Here is a 20751-nt window from a genome sequence, read left to right on the forward strand (position 1 = left end):
GGGCACGCCGTCCCAGCTGGGGCGCGGAGCCTGATGGGAGATGTAGTCCCACGCGGCAGGGGCGCGGGGAACGCCGGGAGCGCGCGGGGTACGCCGGGAGCGGCCCCGCCCCGGGTCTCTATGGGAACGCGGCCGTTCGGTGCCGGCGCGCGGGAGCGTCCGGGTTGCGCGTCCCCCCGCGGTGAGTGCCCCTCCCCCCCACTCCCGGGACGGGGTAAAGCGGGGGGGGGGGGCACATCTGGAGCGCGGTGTCCAGATGTGCGCAGGAGAGGCCGAGGGAAATGGGCCGGTGGAGCCTGCAGATGGGAAGACTGAGGGGCCTGTCGCGGCCGCGGGGAAGCGCCGCGACACCCGGGCCTGCCCGCGAGCCTGTCTGCGGGGCCGGGACCGGGACCGGGACCGACGTGGGGGGCCGCAGGGAGGGGCTCAGCCCTTTGGAAGGGCTCGGCTGGGGCAGGGGGCTGCTGGCCGCGAGTCGTCCGAGGCGGCTCCTGGCTGTCGTCGGCGCGTGGCCCTCGCGTCGGGTGCCACGCGTGTCGTCGTTGCTGTCGTCCGTGTGTCGGGCGTTCCTGGCGTGTGGTCGGCGCTGAGGTCTCGGGAGCCGCGGCGTCGGAGATCCCGACCCCCGCGTGTCTGGGAGGATGACCGTAGGCTCCGCTCGTGGCAAAGATTCGGCCTGGTGTCTCGTCTACGAGCGCGGGACTGACACGATTTGGCCTAACGAGCGCGTCGCACCAGGAGCTACGGCGTTCGTACCTACGACGTGGCAGTCGACGTGGCGCCACATGGCTCCCGCGCTCGCCGACCCGCCTGTTCTGCAGCGATCAAATGGATTACGCCCGAGTATCTCGAATATCTTTAGCTGTCCCGTGCTACGGGTTTGTTTCACGTCCTGGCCCAGCCTGATCACTGTGCCGCTGGCCCATCCGTCTCGTGGTGAGACCGGACGTCTGGCACCATCCTGGCCACGTTTGCACCGTGCCGCTTGTTCGTGCGTGGCTGGGTTTGCTGCTCTGTCGAGAGCTTTGTGCAGACAGCGCACGTGCATCGCTGTTCCTGTCTGAGCGTACCCTGTGTCCAGCCCTGCGCTGGGCGCCTTGTGCCTCCGCAGTGACGATCCCGGTTGCGGGTCTGTGGCTGCCGTGTCAGCTGGGATGGAGTCCCAGCGCCGCTGTGTCCTGCAAAGGTGGCCAGGCCAGGGAAGATGGGAGTCGCCGCAGATGCTGTAACAAGCGCCCGGGAGGCGCAGGGCGGTGAAGTTAAAGTCAGGACTCGCTCTGGAAGAAGCCAGGCGGGGGCTAGGCCCAGCCCACGCAGGAAGCAAGGCAGTGACCCCCCCCAGGACAGCTGCTTGCCCCAGTGTGGGTCGGTCAGTCAGTCTGCGTCTCAGTCCCTGTTCTCCCACCCCCTTGACGCACCAGCTTCAAGAGCAGGACATGGACCCATGGCTGAAAGCTGCAGCCGGGCAGGTTTAGGTTGGATCTTAGGAAACGCGTCTTTGCTGCCCGAGCAGGGCGGCCGCACGGGAGACGCCAGCGCCGGGGGGCTCTGCAGCACAGGAGGGTCCAAGGAGAGGCTGGACAGGTGCTGGGCAGGAGGATCGAGGCTCCCCAATGCCTGCAACCCCCTGACAGCAGCAGGACGTTGGTGGCCTTGGCTGCCCTGCTTTCCCAGGGGCAGGGGTGATGCCCAGGGCTGTGTTGGGGGCGACTGTGTTATACAGCTCTGAGTTCACACGCAAGGTTTGTCTGGGTGGGTTTGGACGGGGCTGATCCTGTTTGGGCTGGATGTGACCCCGCAGCTCCCTGCTGGCCCCACAGCTCAAGAATTTAGCGTCCTTCCTCCATCCGTCCCCGTGTCGTGTGCCCCAGCTATGGACATTGCAGCCACCTGCCCCAGCACGTTGCCGTGCCCCAGGACACTGTTGCTTGGGACCAGTCACGCAGTAGCCTTCTCGCTTCTCTCCCATGGGAGGCGAGTGACATTTCACACTGTGCTTCCTTTGGTTCTTCAGCCCCAGTCTCCTGGATCAGTGTCCCCGTAGCACTATCGGTACCCCTCGTTGCCGGGCTGTCTCCCCACATTGCTGAGGCCCAAGGTGCTGGCTGGGGCCCTGAAGAGTGGGTGGGTGGGGGTCTGCCAGGAGGTTATGGAGAAAGTGCGCTAATTATCCCTGGGTTTGAAAGCCCCTTTTCCTGGCTGGGAGCTGCCTCAACGGCCCAGACAGAACTCCTGTCTCCCTCGCGTTCACCTTGATCCAAGTGGAGCTGGCCTGGCCTGTCCTCTCTGGCTGCAGTGTGTGTGTAAACCCTCTTGCCAGGGACACCTGAGCCAGGGAACCGTGTCCCTTTGTCCCGTGCTAATTGGTTTGGCTAATCGGTCTGGCTGTCACAACAGCACAGATCTGCCTCTGGGTGTGAGCGGGGTCACCAGCCCTGTCCGCCTCCCGCTGCGGCTCAGGTTCCCTCTGCCGCAGGCTGGCTGCAGCGCAACCTGATAGGACTCGATATTCCCGGGACCTCAATGTTTCTGCTGCGAGGCTGAGCAGGAAGCGAACTCCTGTCCTTCTCCTTCTCCACGTGCCCCGTGGCAGTAGGGGGCATGGCATCTGCCGTCCTCCGTCAGCCGTGCCCACGGGGGTGTGGAAATGCTGCATTGTGCAGCATGACCTGCTGGGCCTGGTTTCTCGAGCAGGTGTGTGGAACGGGCTGGCTTCGTGCTCACCTCTGTTGACGGTGTGTTGCAGTTCCTGCCCCCATAGCAGGGCCACTTGAGCAGGGGTGGGCAGTCCTGGCCAGGCCCTGCGGGTCCTGCTGGGCTTGGCAGAGAGCTCTTTCCAGACATGGGCATACAGTGCCTTGCTGGGAGACCTCACAGGCTGGCAGTTGCTGTGGACATGCGCTGGGGACTCATTCAACTCGTGGGCACCTAGTGCTATGGCCGTAAAGGTCATTCAGGGTGGCGGGAGCTGCTCTGTGCTGCATGCCCCTGGTCAGGCTTGGCACCTGGTCAGGGGTGTCCCAATGAGTCAGCATGGGCAGGTGTTGGCCTGCCTTGTCTCTTCAGTGCTGGCAGCTTCTTGCTCTGTGTGTATGTGCGGCTCCCCTGACCCTTCCTTGGCAGTGTCCTCTTCCCAGCAGGGGCCACGGCTGGCTGGGCACAGGGCTCTTCTCATGGGTGGCATAGCTGGTCGCTCTGGGGCTAGCAGAGTCCATGCCTCTTCCACTTGCTGGGCATTGCAGCGGGGTGGGGAGTGGACACACCCAGTGATGGGGTTTTTGGTTTGCAGGGACGCCCAGCCTCACGGGCGCACAGCGCCTATGGCACATGGCATGCACCAGGGGCTATAGGTAGCATCAGAGCCATGTTGTAGTCACAGTGTCCCAGGGAACACGCCAGAGGCAGGGACTTCTGTGGGGCTGCATCTCTCATGGGCCCGGCTTCCTGGGCAGCAGAGACCTAGACAGCCCTCCAAATGCGGGGCCTCTCTTGTTGGTCTCAGGCTCTGGGCAGGCTCAGGGCTGGAGGGCAGAAATGAGCCGGGCACCAGGGCTGGGACAGGAGGGCTGTTTTGGAGGCTGGCTCACGCCCCACTCAGCCCTTGCCTGGCTACCTGCACCCGGCAGGGACCTGCCCCTGGGGTGCAGCAAGCACCTTCCTGGGATGTTCACCATGTCTGTTCCTGTCTCCATGGCTGCCTCCTTCCTCCCGGCTGGCTCCACGCTGGGGGCATGGGGCTGCCCTCCAAAGGAAGGAGAGCATTGGCGGGGGTTTCCAGCAGATGGAGCCCTGCCCTGCTCTCCAACTCCGGCTGGGCATGCTCTAACCTGGCGTCTCCGCTCTGTGTCCTTCCTGCAGGCTGCCAGACCCGCTGAGGATGCCGCAGTGAGGGGGTGCCTGCTGCCCACCCGCCTGCCGTGCTATGGCCGCCCATGGGCTCAGCTGGGCCGCAGCACTATAGCTGTAGCGCCGGGCTCACGCTCAGCGCCCCACAGCCGGCCTGCGAGAGCCGGGCCTGGCCCCCGGTCCCGCAGCACATCAAGCCCATCTGGAGGCTGGAGAGGAAGCATGTGAGGGCTCCACCCGTCCCCAGCCTGCTCCACCCGGGGCCCCCCGGCTTCCCGCCCCTGCCTGTGCCATGCCCTGGTGACGCTGCCCACTCTGGCCTGCCCCTGCCCTTCCCCAGCTCCCCAGGGAGCACGCTGCTCTACCGCCGATCCTACGCCCGGCAGAGACCCTACCAGCGGCTTGAGTCCATCTGTCTACGCTCGAGCACTCTCAAGCGCTGGTCGGTCCCTCTCCCTCCCCAGGGCCCCCCAGCCAGCAACTTCGCCCAGGGCCCTGGCATGCTGTCAGCCGCCCCAGAGCTGGCCCCGCTGCCGCGGGCGCCTAAAGACCGCCCCCCTCCACCTAAAGGCTCCCCCCTGGGCTCGGGGCAGCCAGCTCCCGGTCCCTACAGACCCGTGCTGAACAACAACGCCTTCCTGCGGCCAAGCAGTGCCCAAGTGCCTTCGCCCCCATCCCCCGAGAGCAAGAGAGGGAAGAGTTCCCTGCGGCCACTCGCCACGTCCTGGGCCTGCACTGGGGGCACCGGAGACAGCTCCACTGCAGACCTTGAGAACAGACCCATGAAGGGGCCCCAGCTGGCTGTCCTGGCCCGCCGGCCCCCCGGCCCTGAGGGCCCAGCCTCGTGGTGCCTGGAAGACGCGGAGAGTCGGCTGCGGAGCCTGCAGACCAGGGAGCACAAGATCCTGCTGACGGAGGCTGTAAGGCAGCTGAGGGGGAAGGTGAGCACCTGCCAAGACTACAGCTGGCACCTCAACGCTGTCTGTCCAGCTGCCAGCGGCCTCTGCTGCGATGTACTCCCTGTGGCTGGGCGCTGGAGACCGCACCTCCTCACCCAGCTGAGCCCCCAGGCCGCCCTGGCCCCCCAGAGCTCTGAGCCGAGGCGTGGCAGCCTCCCTGGGGGCCGGAGCCCTCCCAGTGCCAGTGCCTGCACAAAGCGCATCAGCGTTCAGCTCCTGGCCCCCAGCACCGAAGCACCCGCCCCTCCGTCCTGTCGTGGGCTGGACCTCCTGTCGCTGAGCGATGGGGACACAGCTAGGCCCATGCACCTCACCGCTGTGTCCAGAGTCGCTGCCCAGATCCCCACCGTCCAGCTAGACGAGGACAAGTGCAAGGCCATGGGCGTGCCAAGGGTATCCCCGCAGCTCCCGGAGTAAGTGTTGGGGGAAGGGGCCTCTCCACCGTTCCCCGCAGGGTGAGGGCTGGGAACTCGGCTACCCTTGGGGGTGTCAGTCTCTGCTCCACGTTTCCCCTCTCGGGCAGGTCCGAACATGGGTGGCAAGGGGAAGCGGGACCCACAGGAAACCATGGTCCTCTCTCACCTCCCACTCTCTGTTCCAGTGCTGCCCCCAGTGAGCCTGAGAACGAGGCAGAAGAGGAGCTTCCGGATGGGCTGGATGATGAGAGCCAGGATGGGGAGGAGGAAGAGGAGGACGGTGAGATGGCGGGGCAGGGTGCAGAGGGGGACACTGAAATGGCAGCACCCACAGAATTGTGTGCACAAAGTCACAGAGTGGCCAGGCTGGCCAAGCCCCTGCTCCGGGCAGGACCAGGCCAGCGTGTGTCCCTCCTGCTCTGGAAAATTCCTGAGGATCATAGAGTCCTGCAGCCACGAGGCCAGCAGGGAGTTGTGGGGTCACATCCAGTCTTGAGGCAGGAGCATCCAAACCATTCCAGACAAACCCCATGTGTAACCTCGGAGCTGCATGACACTGTCGCCCCCCAACACAGCCCCGGGCATTGCCCCCACCCCTGCCTCCGGGAGAGCAGAGGGGCCACAGCTGCCAATGTCCTGCTGCTGCCAGGGGGCTTAGTGAGTGCTGGAGAGAGCCTAGGCCCAGGCCGTGCTCCCATTGCAGAGGGAGGGGAAACCCCCCAGGCTGAGCATGGAGCAAGTCCCTGCCTGACCCCCACCAGTGCAGTGCGGGGAGTGGGGGGGCAAGAAACTCCAGCCAGGACCCTACAGGGCTGAGTCCTGGCTGGAGCATTGGCACAGCTCAGGCACAACCCCAGCCTGGGCTGCAGCCAGCACCCAGAATCCCTGGGGGGGGGGGGCTTCAGCCCTTGACGTTGTGGGGGGTGGGGGGGAGTCAGCCAGTATAGCCCAGCAGCCTAGGACCCCCCCGCCCCCAGCAGAGTACAGGCGTTGCTGCGCTTTGATCCTCCCTGCCTGGCGCCCATCCAGCCTCTCCTTGGACCCTCCCATGCTGCAGAGTACCCCAGCCCTGGTGTCTCCCCGTGGCCTCCCTGCTCGGACAGTGAAGAAGTGTTTCCTGAGACCTGATGGATGGAAATTCCCCCCACGTTAGAGGCAGGGGGCTCTTCCTAATCTCCACCCTCCATCTCCCCCACTACAGTCTCAGTCCCTCATTCCATGTCCTATCCCCTGCAGCCACAGAGAAGTCTGTCCCCATCCTCCATGCACCTCCCATCAGGGAGCTGCAGTCTGGGGTCACCTCCATGCAGCTGGCCTGGCTTGTGGTGAGCAGGCAAACAGACATGCTCCCATCCCCGCGTGTGTGAGACAAGTGAGGTGATAGCGCCTGGCCAGGACTCAGCTGAACACTGTGAACAGTGCTGGGTGCCAGAAGGGAGCAGAGGGTTGCCTGGACTGGCTTGGGCAGGGCTGGTGGTTTGGAAGAGGAGACCAGGCCTCGTCCAACCTTGTGATTCCAGCTGCACAAAGACATGTTGAAGTCCCTGGGCCCGGGGGTGCCCGAGCACCTGTGGACTTTTAGGCATCACATGAGGGTCTCATGCAGCCCTTGGGGCATGTTGCAGGTGGCTGGTCCTGGGCAGCGGGGAGGGAGCGAGGGCACCACCTTTCTTCCTGCTGTCCCAGGCCCCCTGGGAGGCAGCAGCTGGAGCCTGAAAGCCTAATGCTGTCTTTTGTCTCCAGCAGGCGAGTCAGACAGCTCATCTGTCATGGGCCTGTCACCCAGCGGGTCGGTGGCGCTCATATCCAGGTAAGTTGCTGGGCAGGTGACATCCCCCGGGCAACTGGGCCCCTCTGGGACCTGGGGTCTTTGGGCTGCAGCCAGCTGCACCCGGCGCTCAGACCAAGCTCTGTCATCCCAGGCACTGAGGCAGCCTGGGCCTGAATGGCCTGTCGGGTCTCCAGCTCCAAAGGCAGGGGCAGGTGCTGGCCTCCGTGCTCGGGGTCACGGGTGCGCATTGGCTGCAGCTCTGGTCAGCCAGGCTCTAGCACCCTTATGGGAACACCCAGAGCTGCCCCATGATGCTCCCCTGAGGACAGGGACACACGGAGGATGTGCTGGGCGAGTACATGGGCTTTACCCCTCAGCAAGCATGGGGCAGGTGCTTCCCCAGCCTGGCGCTAGGAGTTCTGTCCCAGGACACTGGAGAGCAAGAGGGAACCATGTGCCCCCCTCCAGCTAGCCAGGTGGTGCGATAGGGCCTACTGGGAGTGGGCGGGAGGAGCCGGCTGGGGGTCGGCTGAGTGCAGCCCTGGGGTAATTGTGTCGTGTGTCTGCACTTTAATGGGCCTTTTGTCCCCAGCTGCTGTGAGCCTAGGGTGGGCAGGCCACGGAGGGGGCTCTCTCTGAGGGGGTCCTGCGGGGTAGCACTGCCCCTGGTGGGGCGTGAGAGGTGTGTAGGTGTGGGTGTTTGTGTGTGCAGGTGTGTTTGTCCGCAAGTGTGTACGCAAGGGGCGTGTGGGTGTGTACATGTAGGTGTGGGGGTGTACATGTGCAAGCATGTACATGGGGTATGGGTGTGTATGTGCGGGTGCACGTGTGTGTGTGTGGTTGTATACACGTGTGGGTGTGGGCATGTACATGTGTGGGTGTGGGCATGTGCAGGTGTAGCTGTAAACATAAGTTTGTGTGTACATGTGAGTGTACATGTGGGTGTGAGTGCATGCAAACATATAGATGTGTATATTCGGGTATGGGTGTGTACACATGCAGGCAGGTGCATGTATCCCTATGCACATGCTGGTGTGTATGTGCAGGGTGCAAGTGTGTAGGTGTAAACGTGTGTACAGCTGGGGGTGAGTGTGCATACATGTAGATGTGGGCATGTACGTGTGGGTGCATATGTGTGTATGTATGTGGGTAGAAGCATGTACATGTGCGGGTGTGTAATGTGCATGTGTTGGGTGCGGGTGTACTTGTAGGTGCATGTGTGTACGTGCGGGTACGTTGCTGCATACATGCAGGTGTAGGTGTGTACGTGTGCATGTGCGGCCCCGTAGTGCCCTTGACCCCGGGGCCGGGTGTGCCTGCATGGCAGGAGCAGCTGCCAGGGGTATGGAGCGCTTTGCACCAGCGCCCTGGGGCAGCCATGGCCCCTCGTTGCTGGCAGCCAAACATCCTTGGGGGCCAGCCTGGTGGTTTCTGACCTTGGGGCCCTGCCATGTCCCTACACCCGTGAGCACAGCCCATGGGCAATGTGCGCAACCACCACACCCGCTCGCTTCTCGCAGAGCTGTGTGGCGCCCTGGCTTGGGGCCGTGGCAGGCGGGTGCCAGGCAAGCGGCTCTCATGCCTCATCGCCCTCCCCACAGAAGCTGCCAGGAGGGCCTGGCACAGCAGGTGGAAGCCCAGGAGCGGGTGCTCAGACCAGCCCTCTTGGGCAGCCTCTTCCCCAACATGCCCCCCACCATCTACTTCGGGACCTGCGACGAGAGAGGTAAAGAAGGGGGGCAGCTGGAATCCAGGCTCTGAAGGCTCCTCTCCCCCTTGTCCCCATCCCTCCCAGGCAGTCGCGGCCCCTTCGTGCCCTGAAAGGAACCAACTAAAGTCACCGTCTGCCCTCTTCCATGCTGGGACGCCTGCCCTGGGCCCAGGCGAGGCCATGCCACCGATGACCATGCCACAGCCCTGGCCTCTCGGGGCATTGGCTGCTCACGGGAGAGATGGGGCAAAGAAGCATTTCCACCCAACCTGCCTGGCTGCCTGGTGGGGGATCAGGCTGGCCCTATGGGAGGACAGGAGATGCTGGGCACTGGCTGTATGGAGGCAGAGGCAGCTGGTGCCCACTCACGTGTGCTGCCCTCTTGTAGCCCTGTGTGGTGGGATCCTAGAGACGGGCTTTCCTGGGGCTCAGACTGGGTCACCATTCAGCTGGCAGGCTCCTTCCCCACCCCCCCAGCTGTCCTAGGGTTGCCAGGGCCCAGTCAGGCTCTCCATCTCCCTCGCACCCTTTGCCACCTCTTCCCCCTGCCAGTGGAGAAGCTGCCCTGGGAACAGCGGCGCCTGCTGCGGTGGAAGATGAGTTCAGTCACCCCCAATGTCGTGAAGCAGACAGTCGCCCGCTCACACTTCAGAGTCAGCAGAAGTGAGTCTGCCTGAGCTGCGGTGCCCTGCTGGGCTCCCGTCGCCCTGCCCAGACCCTGTGGGGCTTGAGCCAGGGTCTCGCTGCCCCGGGGCAACGGGGCTGGTGGCCAGCAGCCCCCGAGCAGGTTGGGTCAGGCATAGAGCAGCTGGGCCCAGGGGGCTGTCCCCAGAGGCTGCTGCGCCATTCACAGCAGCTTGAACTATCCCAAAAGGAAGGCTCCAGGCCCGGACTGCCTGAGCCAGCATCTTTACAGGTGTCAGTACCTGTAGCACCCCCCCTACCCCTCCAGCACAGCTGGAGCTGGGTCGTGTGAGTGTGCAGGGAGCTGAGAGGGCCTGGGGAGCCCTCATGCCTGCTTTGGGAGGGTGATTCTCAGCTCAGCCCTGGGGCTGGGGGGAGCCATAGTTTTGAACTCCCCCATCCCAGCCTGGCCAGGACACTTGAGGCACCCCTGGGTGAATGGGGTGGTAATGGCTGGTGCCGAGGGCATGCTAGGCACTCTTGGGGAAGCAGCCACAGTCGCCTTGGCAGCATCTGCTGTGCTGCAGGGTTCACATAGCACCGGGGCCCAGCGCCCACTCGGGCCTTCTGGGGATGGGAGCTGGAGGGGGCTGCGGAGCCATGTGCTCTGGGCTCTCTGAGCTGGTGAGGGCTGGGGCTCCCACACCTCCTCATTCCCCTCAGGGAACAGCGACTGGCTGGGCTGCTGGGGCCACCACATGAAGTCTCCAGCCTTCCGCATCATCAAGGAGCACCAGAAGGTAAGGAGAGCTGGGGGGTGCCCATGGTGGGAGGTAGCAGGGTTGGTGCCTCGGGGTAGTCACGTACTGCTCTGTAGCACTGGGGAGCCCCATGGGACTTGTGGCTTGGCCTGTGTGGGCTCTTTCTGCAGCCCTGGCACCCCCATGCCCCCACCAGGGCTGCAGGGTGATGGGAGGGACCACAAGGAACCTGGGAGCTTGTTCCAGCATGAGCTGCCCCCCTCACCCTCGCTGGTGACACTTCCAAACCTGCTCACACTCAGGTCTGAGCCTGGTTAGCAGAGGTGACGGCTTCCTTCACCACTGGCATCTCCCCACCCCTGTCAGTCTGGTCTCCCTGGGCAGAGCCCAGAGCTTGGCTGCCAGGCAAACCCCTTGGCTTGGCTCTGACTGTAGGCGTGTGGGGCACTGCACCTCCCCCAGAGGTACTGGGCACTGACTGCAGCCCAGGCTGGGGCTATGCCAATGCTCCTGCTGGGCCTCAGCCCTGCAGGGTCCTGGCTACAGGCTCTTGCCCCCCACTCACGCTGCCTGGAGGGGGAGGGAAGGCAGGCAGGCAGGGATTTACCCCCTGCTCAGTCTGGCCCGGGTGAGGGGGTTCCCTTCCGTTTGCAGTGAGGGCACGGCCTGGGCCTGTGCCTGGGCTCTCCAGTACCCTCCAACCCCCCTGGCAGCAGCAGGATGTTGGCAGCCCCAGCACCCCGCTTTCCCAGGGGTGGGGATGATGCCCGGGGCTGTCAGGGGCAACGGTGTCGTGCGGCTCCAAGGTTGCTCACGGGGTTTGTCTGGTGGGGGGTTGGACTGGGCGGATCCTGCGTCAGGCTGGACGTGACCCCGCAGCTCCCTGCCGGCCCCATGGCTCTGGGACTCTACGATTTGACAATGGACCCTGCCCTAGGCATACTTAGCCCTGCCAGTACAGTGCCCTAGCCATACAGGCAAAGCTGGCCTCTCTGCAGTGGTGGCCTGTCCCTGCCTGGGACTAGGAGGCCGGAGGTGGCTGCCTCAGCTCACTCGATCCTTCTTCCAGATCAACCACTTCCCCGGCTCATTCCAAATCGGGCGCAAGGACCGGCTGTGGCGGAACCTGGCCAAGATGCAGACACGCTGCGGCAAGCGGGACTTCAACTTCTTCCCCCAGTCCTTCATTCTGCCCCAAGACATCCGGGGGCTGCGCCAGGCCTGGGAGGAGGGTGGCACCCGCCAGAAGTGGATCGTGAAGCCGGTGCGCTGTGGGGCAGGGTTCAGTGGGGAGCACAGGGCAGCTGGTGGGGCTCAGGGCTTGAGACTGGGCCAGGCAGCCTGGGCCTGGGCATTTGTGGGGGCTGGCTCCAGGGAGTTTGGGGGGGATATTGAAGCATCGGACCTAGTACCAAGGCACTGGTAGGGAACCTAATCCCCTCTTCTGTGTGTGACCCCTTTTCCAGCCGGCGTCGGCAAGAGGCATTGGCATCCAGGTCGTCCACAAATGGAGCCAGCTGCCCAAGCGCCGGCCGCTGCTGGTGCAGAGGTGACTGGGCATGGGGGGTCGGGCAGGCAGGCAGGCTGCCCCTCTCCCTTGCAGGCCAGGTTGCCTTTCAAAGGCTGCCCAGGAGCAAGGGTCCTACCCAGGGAAATAACCCAGTTCTGAAAACCCTTTTGTGCCCCACGTCAAAACAGAGGTGCCAAGTGCCTGCAGACTAACAGGAGTGGGTTGGGGAAAAGGTGGTATCGTATTGATAGGCAAGTGAGTAGAGTAGAGTAGGTGTCCCCAGCAATGCCCAAGGGGGGCACTGGGATGGAGCTGGGAGACCCCAGCTGCCTCCCTGCAACAGGGAAGGCAGAGCCAATGTCCTGCCGCTGCTAGTGGGGTTGGTGGGCATTGGAGAGAGCCCAGGCCCTGGCCGTGCCTCTGCTGCAGAGGGAGGGGAAACCCCACCGACCAAGCTGAGCAGGGGGCAAATCCCTGCCTGCCCCCCAAAGGCAGCATGAGCAGGAGGCAAGAGCCTGTAGCCAGGACCTTGCGTGGCTGAGTCCCAGCAGGAGCATTGGCACAGCTGGGCACAGCCCCAGACTTGGCTGCAGCCAGCACCTGATGCCCTGGATCCCTGGGAAGGGGCAGTGACCTGGGCTAGGATGAGTCTGTCTCAGGGCACAGGAGCCTTCCTCTGGGCTGCGTGCTGAGGCTGGACGAGGCACCTCCAAGCCTCCCCGTGTTATCCACCAACCTAGCACCCATGGTGCCCTGGGCCAGGCCGCCTAGGAGGGCGTGGGGTTTCCATCCCTGCAGGCTTAGGAGTGTTGGCTGGGCTGGGCTGGTTTGGACCAGAGCTGCGGGCATGGGGGCCCTGGGTGCAACTCAGGAGCCTGGACCCTCACAGCCATGCCCCTCCCCACCCTCATGCCCCCCTCGTTGTCTGCAGGTACCTGCATAAGCCCTACCTCATCGGAGGCAGCAAATTTGACCTGCGCATCTATGTCTACGTCACGTGCTATGACCCGCTGCGCATTTACCTCTTCAGGGATGGGCTTGTGCGCTTTGCCAGCTGCAAGTAAGTCTTCAGGGGCAGCTCAGAGCAGGTACAGGCCAGCTGTGCTGCTATCTGGGCACAGTAGGGGGCTGATGTTGTGGCAGGGCACCAGTCTTCTCTGTAGCAGAGTAGTCTGGTGCTCCCAGAGCGGAGGTTAAGACAGAGCCCCCTCCCTGCCACTGTCTGGGCACCCCATTACCCACATGCTGATCCCTGTCTACCCCCCTGCTCCCGGCCCAGGTACTCATCCTCTATGAAGAGCCTTGGCAACAAGTTCATGCACCTGACCAACTACAGCGTGAACAAGAAGAACACAGAGTACAAGGCCAATGCCGACGAGACCGCCTGCCAGGGCCACAAGTGGTAAGGCCGGGGCTGGCTCCTCTCTATCGCTGTGGAGAAGAGGGGGGTTCCTGCCAGGGCTCTACCACCGCAGAGCTCCAAGCACTTTCCAGAAGCAGCCCAGTGTTGTCCCATGTCCGGCAAGGAAACTGAGACATGGGCAGGGCCAGTGGCAGAGCTAAGGATGGTATTTGCCAGACAGCTCCGCCCCTGCCAAGCTGCCCTCTGCTCTGGCAACCTCAGTTGCTGGGATGCACCAGGCACAGCTGCCAGTGACCCGGGTATCGGAGTTATCCCTGTTGCTGCTCCCAGGAGCTGGGCCAGGCCTCACCGTGCTCAGCGCTGTCCTTTCCAAGGATGATTCTGCCTGGAGTTACCCCTGGCTGCCCACAGGTGCAGGGTGGTGATGGGGGGCCAGGACATGCTTGGGTCATAGTCACATCCAGGCCAGGCAGGCTGCAGGGCCCCCCTCTGGCTCCATGGGACCTGCAGGGTACAGAGCAGCTGACACCGCTGCCCATGCTGGGGGTTGTGTGGGGGGAGGCCCTGCCCTTCCCTGCCCCCTTCCTGGCGTAATGCCCCTGTTACATAGCGCTGTCCGATCCTTCTGATTCCTGTGCGGGACCTGGGAGCAGTGGTGACCTCCTGGCCCATGCAGTCCTGACTGGTTGTGTGGGAGGTTCACTGTCCCGGGGGTGGGGTGGGGGGACAGAGCTATCTATCCCAGCCCACCCTGGCTGCTGCAGCACTGGCTGTCCGTAGTAGAGAAGTCTGGCCACAGAAGAGCATGCTCCGTGACTCTGCCCACTGTGGCTCCCTTCCCCTCCCTGCATGCACCTGGGGTGGGGCAGGCACCTGGTGCTGTGACCTCCCATTATCTGGCTCCCCAGGGCACTGAAAGCACTTTGGAGCTACCTGAGCCAGAAGGGGGTGAACAGCGAGGCCATCTGGGAGAAGATCAAGGACATTGTCGTCAAGACCATCATCGCGTGAGTCTCAGGGGCCCCCTGCCAGCTTCCCTAGTATTGCCACAGCCCTGAGCTGTCCTGTTCCCTGGTCATGTAGTGACAGCAGCTGCTGGGCTTGGCCGTCACCTGCAGCCTGGGAGGAGTCGGTGTCCAGCGAGCTGGGGTGGGATGGACAGTTGTGTGCTCCTAACCCAGGATAACTGCCAGGTGTGACTCCTCTGGCCAGAGCTGGGGGCAGAATGCTCCCAGCATGGGTCACAGCAGCATAGTGGGCTGGCATCTGCGGCCATCCTAGTGCCTTGACCCCTGCCCCCAGCCACCCTGTGATAGCTGCCCCTTGCATGAGCTTCTGCTGCATTACCTATGACTGTTATCAGAGCTGGGGGGGGGTTACCCCAGGGCAGAGGGGTCTGGGGCCATCTGTCCTGTCTCCTGGGACTCGGGTCCTAGGCAGCTCGTGTCCATATGCTCTGCCCAAGATCCTTTCTGCACCCCTATCCTTCCCCCCCCCCCCCCGCACCTATCCAGCACTGGCTGTGCCTGATGTCTGGGCCGCAGGGATCTAGTTGCAGCCCCAGGGCGGCCAGGAACTTTGTCTCCTTCCCATGGTGATGGCTGTGAGGTGCCCAGGCCTCCGCTTGGGCACCCTCTGAGGCCTGGCTGAGCATCTGCCCTCACCTAGGCCTCAGGACCCTGGTCTCTGGCTGGAGCATGCCCTGTGGGGCCAGGGCAGGAATGGCAGGTCTCCAGTGCTATGGAGGCCTGTTCTCAAAGGCCAGTTTCCCTTGCCAAAGGCCCCCACAGATCCCACCAAGGCTTGGCTAGGGCAGGTCACTTGGGACCTGAGTTCAGGTTCATAGAGCCACGGCCAGCAGGGAGCTGTGGGGTCACATCCAGCCCGAGGCAGGATCAGCCCCAGACAAACCCCATGTGCAACCTTGGAGCTGCACGACACAGTCATCCCTGACACAGCCCCAGGCGTCACCCCTGCCCCTGGGATACATGGGGCTGTGGGCATCAATGTCCTGGGAGTTGGGCGCTGGAGAGATCCCAGGCCCAGGCTGTGCCCCAGCTGCAGAAGGAGGGAAAACCCCCCAGGCCAGGCCATGCTGAGCAGGGGGCAAATCCTTCCCTGCCTGCCTTGCAGCCAAGGCAGCCTGAGGCTCTAGCCAGGACCCTGTGGGGCTGAGTCTCGGCACAAGCGTTGGCACAACCCGGGCCCAGCATCCAGCACCTCTGGGGGCAGCTTAAAACCCACCTGACACGTGGAGCAGAGACTCGGGGGGAGCACAACTAGCAAAGATTTGTTCAGCAAGAGTCTGTGCTGCTATGCCCAGGACTGGCCTGTTGGGAGAGCTGTGGGAGCACTTCTGCCTGTTGGGAGAGCTGTGGGAGCACTTCTGCATGAGGTGTGGTGTGGCGTGGCTAGCTGCTGCCCAGCTCCCCAAGCTAGCATGCCTCCCCTTGGCTGACAGGTCGGAGCCCTACGTGACGAGCCTGGTGAAGATGTACGTGCGGCGCCCATATTGCTGCCACGAGCTCTTTGGCTTCGATGTCATGCTGGACGAGAACCTCAAGCCCTGGATCCTGGAAGTCAACATCTCCCCAAGGTGGGCACCCAGGGGACCCTCGGCCCTACTGCCCGGCACGTCGGTTTGGGCCCCTCCCTCTCTCTCCCCTACCGAAGCGGGGCACAAAGGCTCCCTGCCCTTTCTCTATTTCAGCGTCTCTGCACATTCCCCCGGATGAGCTGGTCGACAGCCGGGCGCTCAGCTGTGCTCTTGGCAGGGTAGGGTGGGTGTACTGGGTCCGGGGCCTGCATGAGAGCTGCCCATCATTGTGGGAGGCATTCGCCCTCACAGAGTTCCTTAACTATCACTCCCACAGCCCTTGTGGGTGGGGAGAGGGGCCAGGCACCTCCGGGATCTCCGGCCACGGCAGACTCATTCCTTCCCTGCTCCCCACAGCCTCCATTCCAACTCGCCGCTGGACATGAGCATCAAGGGCCAGATGGTCCGCGACCTGCTGAACCTGGCTGGCTTCATCCTGCCACCTGCCGATGACATGGCCTCAGGCACCACCAGTGGCAGGAGCTCCGCCACCAGGTGAGTCGGGGACTGGGCCCGGCCCAATCCTCCTCCCGCGGCTGGTCCCTGCCTTCAGCTCCCAGCTACGTTGTGAACAGGGCAGAGATCCTGAGCTTTGTTATGGACCCTCACCCCTTCCCGCAGGCCCCTGAGGCCTCATGGGTTAGAGTTATAGGAGAAGCGTAAGGCCCTGACTGCCCGTGGCTGTGCAGGGGGCTTTGACCTGGCCGTTGTGCCTCGTCCAGTGTCTAGTTGCTTCCCTCCTTGCCCAGTGTGGCACCAGCTCCATGCAGCTCAGGAGAGCAGAGGGGGGCTCTGTGTTCTCATGACTGCCAGCAGGGTTTGGAGTAGGTGTCCGGCAGCACCCGTGGCCTTCATGGGGCCTGCGCAGTGCCCAGAAGAGCGGCTGCTTCCCAGGTCAGACCCTAGGTCCGTCCTGCCTCGACTCCAGTGTCACAGGGCATCAGAGAGCCCATGAATCAGTCTGGAGCAGCTTGGCTTCTCTCAGCTGCTAGCCCTGCCCCACTGCAAGATGACACCAATCCTGTCTGCTGCCAGTGCCCCAAGCAGAGGCCTGGAGCAGCCTCTCTGCCTGCCCTGCCCTGCCCTGCCCATCTGCCCTGAGGCACTTTCTAACCTGGCCTTGGAGCAGCACCATCCCCTTAATGGGATCCAGAACAACCATCCTGCATCCAGGGGCGGCCTGTCAGGCTGGGACCTGTCCAGGGCAGAGCTGGGCAGTTAGTTGGAGACGGGCACGATTCCATGCGTTCCCCAGTGCTGCCAGGAATAGCTCGGGCAGGGCTGGCCCAGTGAGTCCAGGACAGCATGGGGGGAGGAGGGACATGTTGCAGCCATGTCTGTGACAAACCCATGGCTACAGCCAAGAGCCAGGGTGGGGGGGCCTGGATCTGTGCTGCCAGACAGAGGCCCTGGGATCCTGGCAGATGAGCAATGGGGTGTCACCGGGGATCCAGCCTGTGGTTTCATGCAGGCTGCGGTGGTTCTGTCTCGGCTGCAGCCACCCCTCCCTGGAGCCTGCGGGGGCCCTGGGCCGGGAGGCTGCCGACGGGCAGAGCCGTAACCGCGCCGTCCTCCGCACAGCCTGAGCAGCACCGCAAGGGAGAAGCCCCGGCCGGCCCCGGAGCAGGTGGTGGCCGAGAAGATGAAGAGGGCATATTACCTGACGCAGAAGGTGCCCAACCAGGTACGAGGCGCATATGTGCGTGTCCCCCTCCCTTGCAGGCCCCTGTGCCCCCCTGGCTGCAGCTCTGAGGCCTCAGCCCTGCCACGGCCCTCCTTTTCTCCTGGACCTCCTCAGCAAGCAGGCAACACCTCTGTGCCTCAGTTTCCACATCCTACAGGTTGCTTGGGGCTCAGGGAGCTCTGCTGAGAGCCACTGAGTGAGAAGTGGGGTGGAAGGGACCTCTGGAGGTCACATCTAGTGTAACAAACTGGAAGACAGCAAATACAGATTGGACATCAGGAAAAAATTCTTTACCATGAGGGTTGCCCGGATATAGAATATGCTTCCAAGGGAGGTGGTGCTGTCCCGTTCCTTGGAGGTGTTTAAAAGGAAATTAGATGCACACCTGGCTGGGATCATCTGACCCCAGCACTCATTCCCGCCCAGGGCAGGGGATCCAACTCGATCTCATAAGTCCCTTCCGACCCTACTTCTATGAAACTGAGATCCAACCTAAACCCACTGGGTTGCAAGCCCCAGCCCTGGGTCCACATCCTCGGCAGCAGTGGGGAGGGCTGGGGTGCAGGACCGAGCCAAGAGCTGGCCCCAGGGGCTGCGGCCCCCTATGCCATCCTCTCGACCCACACCTGCTGCTCCCGGGTGCAGGATTTCTACACCTCGGTGCTGGATGTGCTGACGCCGGATGATGTGCGGGTGTTGGCAGAGACGGAGGATGAGCTCTCGCGGCGCGGGCAGTTCGAGCGAGTCTTCCCTGGGCCTGGCGCCTCCCGCTACCTGCGCTTCTTTGAGCAGCCACGCTACTTCAACATCCTCACGGCCCAGTGGGAGCTCCGTTACCACCTGTGCAAGGGTAAAGGTAAGTCCCCTCCGCACCCCTTGGAAACCTCACGGTTCCTCCCCCAGCGCCCTTGGCTGTCCGGGGAGGGGCTGGCCCAGCATGGGCCTTGAAGCAGGTCTGGCTCCCAGCACTCTGTCTTAGAGGGCTGCATTTGGGCATTAACCCCTCCAGGACTCTGCCATCACCCCCCCCAGGTCCTTGGTGCAGTGGGTCGTAGGGAAGTCAGGCTGGAAGGGACCACAGGAGGTCCCCTCTGGGCCAGCCCCCTGCGCAAGGCAGGAGCACCCGCATCCAAACCACCCCAGATGCGCATCCGTCCAGCCTGGTCTGGTTTCCAAGCTTGGAGGTTCCACCCACGGCTCTCTTGGTCCAGGTCCTCTTGGTCTCCTGCCTCGGTTTCCCTTGCTGCAGCTCGAGGCTGTTGTTCCTCGTCCTGTCCCCTGCGGGCCAGAGAAAAGCCCGTCTCCATCCTCGATTGGCCCTTTGGGGATCTGAAGCCTGGGGTCCTGCCCTCATCCCCCTGGTCTTCTCTTCTGCAGGCTGAATAACCCCAGTTCTTTCAGCCACAGTCGCCACTGGCCCCCTCACACCCTGGGTCTAGAGCTGAGGCCAGTGTCGGCTGCCCCTGCCTGGTGCTGGGGGAGACTGTGGTGGGGTTTGTCCCCTGCTCCGTGGCCTGGGCGCTACTCTGGGCGAAAGCCGAGGGTTGCCTCTTGGCACCGGCGCTGGCTCGTTCCCCTCCAGCATCATCCCAGGGACTCCTGCTCACAGAGGGAGCAGGCAGGCTGGCTCCAGGCAGGCGCCAGGGCCCCAGAGATGCTCCGGGCTCCTCCATCCAGTTCAACATGGAGTTCATTGCTGCTCTGGTGCCCACCTGCATCCTGGGAGCTTGGCAGGGCCCTGGACCCGTCCAGGCTGAACTGAGCAAGCCCATCTTCTCCTTGTGGCGTTTGCCCAGGGCCCAGCTGCCCCCCTCCTCACCCAGCAGCTTCCCTTGCAGGCTTGGAGCTGCTGCGGAGCTGGTGCCGCCAGGGCTTCCATGCGGGGGTAGCAACGGATGTACTGCTGGTGAGAGACCGCCCGTGCCCTCCTCTCCCACCACAGTCCCTGGGGCTCTGGTCCTGGGACCCCAGCTGTGGCCTCAGCACCTCATGATGCCCCTGCCCCTTTCCTCTCCCCCTGCAGTGGTCTCTGCCCAGGTCCCATCTCCTCCAGAAGAGCAACCCCCACCTCAATGGCTTCAGCAAGCTGGACCCCAGCCGCATCAGGTAAGTGATGGCTGCAGGGCGCAGGCCCTTGTCCAGAGGAGGGGGCTGGCACGTGTTCTCGGTCACTCACCCACCCCCTTCCCTTCCCCTGCCCTCCCCTGCAGCAAGACTCTCCCAGCGCAGGAGCCCAAGGATGCCACCCGGGCACCAGAGCCCAGCCCTGGAGCCCAGAGCTCGTCCCTGCTGCCTTGCAGTGGCGGAGCCAGCAAGAAGCCTGGAGCCCCCCTGGCCGAGCCCACCCCGGCCTTGTGACTGAGCCGCCAACGCCCCCTTTGCCCCCACCCCAAGCTGAAAGTTTTGGGGGGGGGACCTGGAACCTACCTCACCGGAAGCTGCAAGTGCCAGCACAGGAGCCCTGGAACCTGCCCCGCCGCCCGCGTGCCACGGTGCCGGAGCCAGGCCGATGGACACTGGGATGTTTCAATAATGATCTCTGGAAGGCGAGGCCGGGGCTTGGCGCCGTTCTTTGGGCAGGGGGGAGGCGCTGGGGGTAGAGCCGCAGCCCCTGTGCCATGGGGGCTGGGTCCAGCTTCCCCCACCCCACAATTCTGCCCGCAGGAAAGTTCGTCTTGCCCAGGGATGTGGAGCAATGGCCACTAAGGGGACTTGGGCACTAGCACCGCTGCCCTCTCTGCCCCCAGGCTCTGACCCTGCCCCCTTCTCCCCCTCCCGGGCACCGACCCTTGCCTGCCCCCAAAGGAGCCAGGCTGTCACACGGTGCCCCCAGTGTGGGGCAGGAGCTGGCGCTGCTCCAGGGACGGGGGTCCCCTTCCCACCTGCTCTGCCTGGGCTAGAGACCGTGGCCCCGAGGCTTGGCTGGGCCAGGGCAGCCGGCAGCCCTGGACCTGCGTGTCTGCCTGTGGCGTGCAAGTGCCCAGAGCCCTGGGCCTTGCCCCCAGTCTGCCCAGTTCCCCCCAGCAGGAGAAGGCAGTGCCCTCCTCCCTCTGCTTGCCCCAGTCCGGCATTCCCGAGTGACCGAAAATAGCCGCGGGCGGCAGTGAAAGCGGAGAGCCCCGTGTGGGTGTCCAAGGCCCGGCTGTGTGTGTCGTGTGTGTCCCCACCCTGGCCATGGGGCTGGCACCTGGCTCAGCTTTGTGGCTTGGACCCTACAGGCCCCTGTCCCGTTCTCCCCCGCCCCCGCCTGGCACCTGCTGCCCCCTCCGTGCCTTGCCCGCTGCCCCCTCTCCCTGCCATGTGCCTGCCAAAAGGGAGACCCAGTGCCAAGCCCCGGCCCCTGGAGCCCTCTGGCAAGACCAGGGGCTGCCCCGGGGATGTGCGTGGCCCCCACTCCCCAGTTCCTGGTGCCAGGGTGTCCCCCAGGCTGGGGGTGGGGTCAGGCTTTGTACGGGGCAACACTGGCCCCAGCGGGTTTTCTAATAAAGTCTGTGAGTGCCGAGGGCTGGG

The 20751-nt window shown here is 64.0% G+C and overlaps 1 protein-coding gene across 4 annotated transcripts; it reads left to right on the top strand.

The window, feature by feature from the left end:
- Positions 1-73: 73 nt before the first annotated feature.
- On the top strand, positions 74-20743 carry TTLL4 (tubulin tyrosine ligase like 4). 4 transcript variants are annotated; one of them, XM_059727539.1, is made up of 19 exons: positions 74-181; positions 3859-5218; positions 5407-5501; positions 6965-7031; positions 8513-8718; positions 9256-9366; positions 10051-10127; positions 11158-11352; positions 11555-11637; positions 12530-12658; positions 12878-13000; positions 13870-13968; positions 15423-15557; positions 15915-16052; positions 17139-17241; positions 17887-18097; positions 19080-19147; positions 19265-19347; positions 19452-20743. In XM_059727539.1, the coding sequence occupies exons 2-19, from the start codon at positions 3933-3935 to the stop codon at positions 19597-19599; spliced, it is 3357 nt and encodes a 1118-aa protein (XP_059583522.1). In that variant the 5' UTR covers positions 74-181; positions 3859-3932; the 3' UTR covers positions 19600-20743. The 4 variants fall into 4 exon arrangements, with proteins under 4 accessions (XP_059583522.1, XP_059583524.1, XP_059583523.1 ...); XM_059727541.1 differs by having other exon boundaries at positions 8594-8718; XM_059727540.1 differs by having other exon boundaries at positions 6968-7031.
- The last annotated feature ends 8 nt before the right edge of the window (positions 20744-20751 follow it).

Source organism: Alligator mississippiensis, chromosome 4 (genome assembly GCF_030867095.1).
Source record: "Alligator mississippiensis isolate rAllMis1 chromosome 4, rAllMis1, whole genome shotgun sequence".
In the NCBI taxonomy this organism is placed as follows: Eukaryota; Metazoa; Chordata; order Crocodylia; family Alligatoridae; genus Alligator; species Alligator mississippiensis.

Coding starts and splice junctions, on each gene's coding strand:
- TTLL4 (XM_059727539.1), top strand. CDS start 3,933: ATGGGCTCAGCTGGGCCGCAGCACTATAGCTGTAGCGCCGGGCTCACG. Junction 5,219..5,406: donor GTATCCCCGCAGCTCCCGGA/GTAAGTGTTGGG, acceptor TCTCTGTTCCAG/TGCTGCCCCCAGTGAGCCTG. Junction 9,367..10,050: donor ACACTTCAGAGTCAGCAGAA/GTGAGTCTGCCT, acceptor CATTCCCCTCAG/GGAACAGCGACTGGCTGGGC.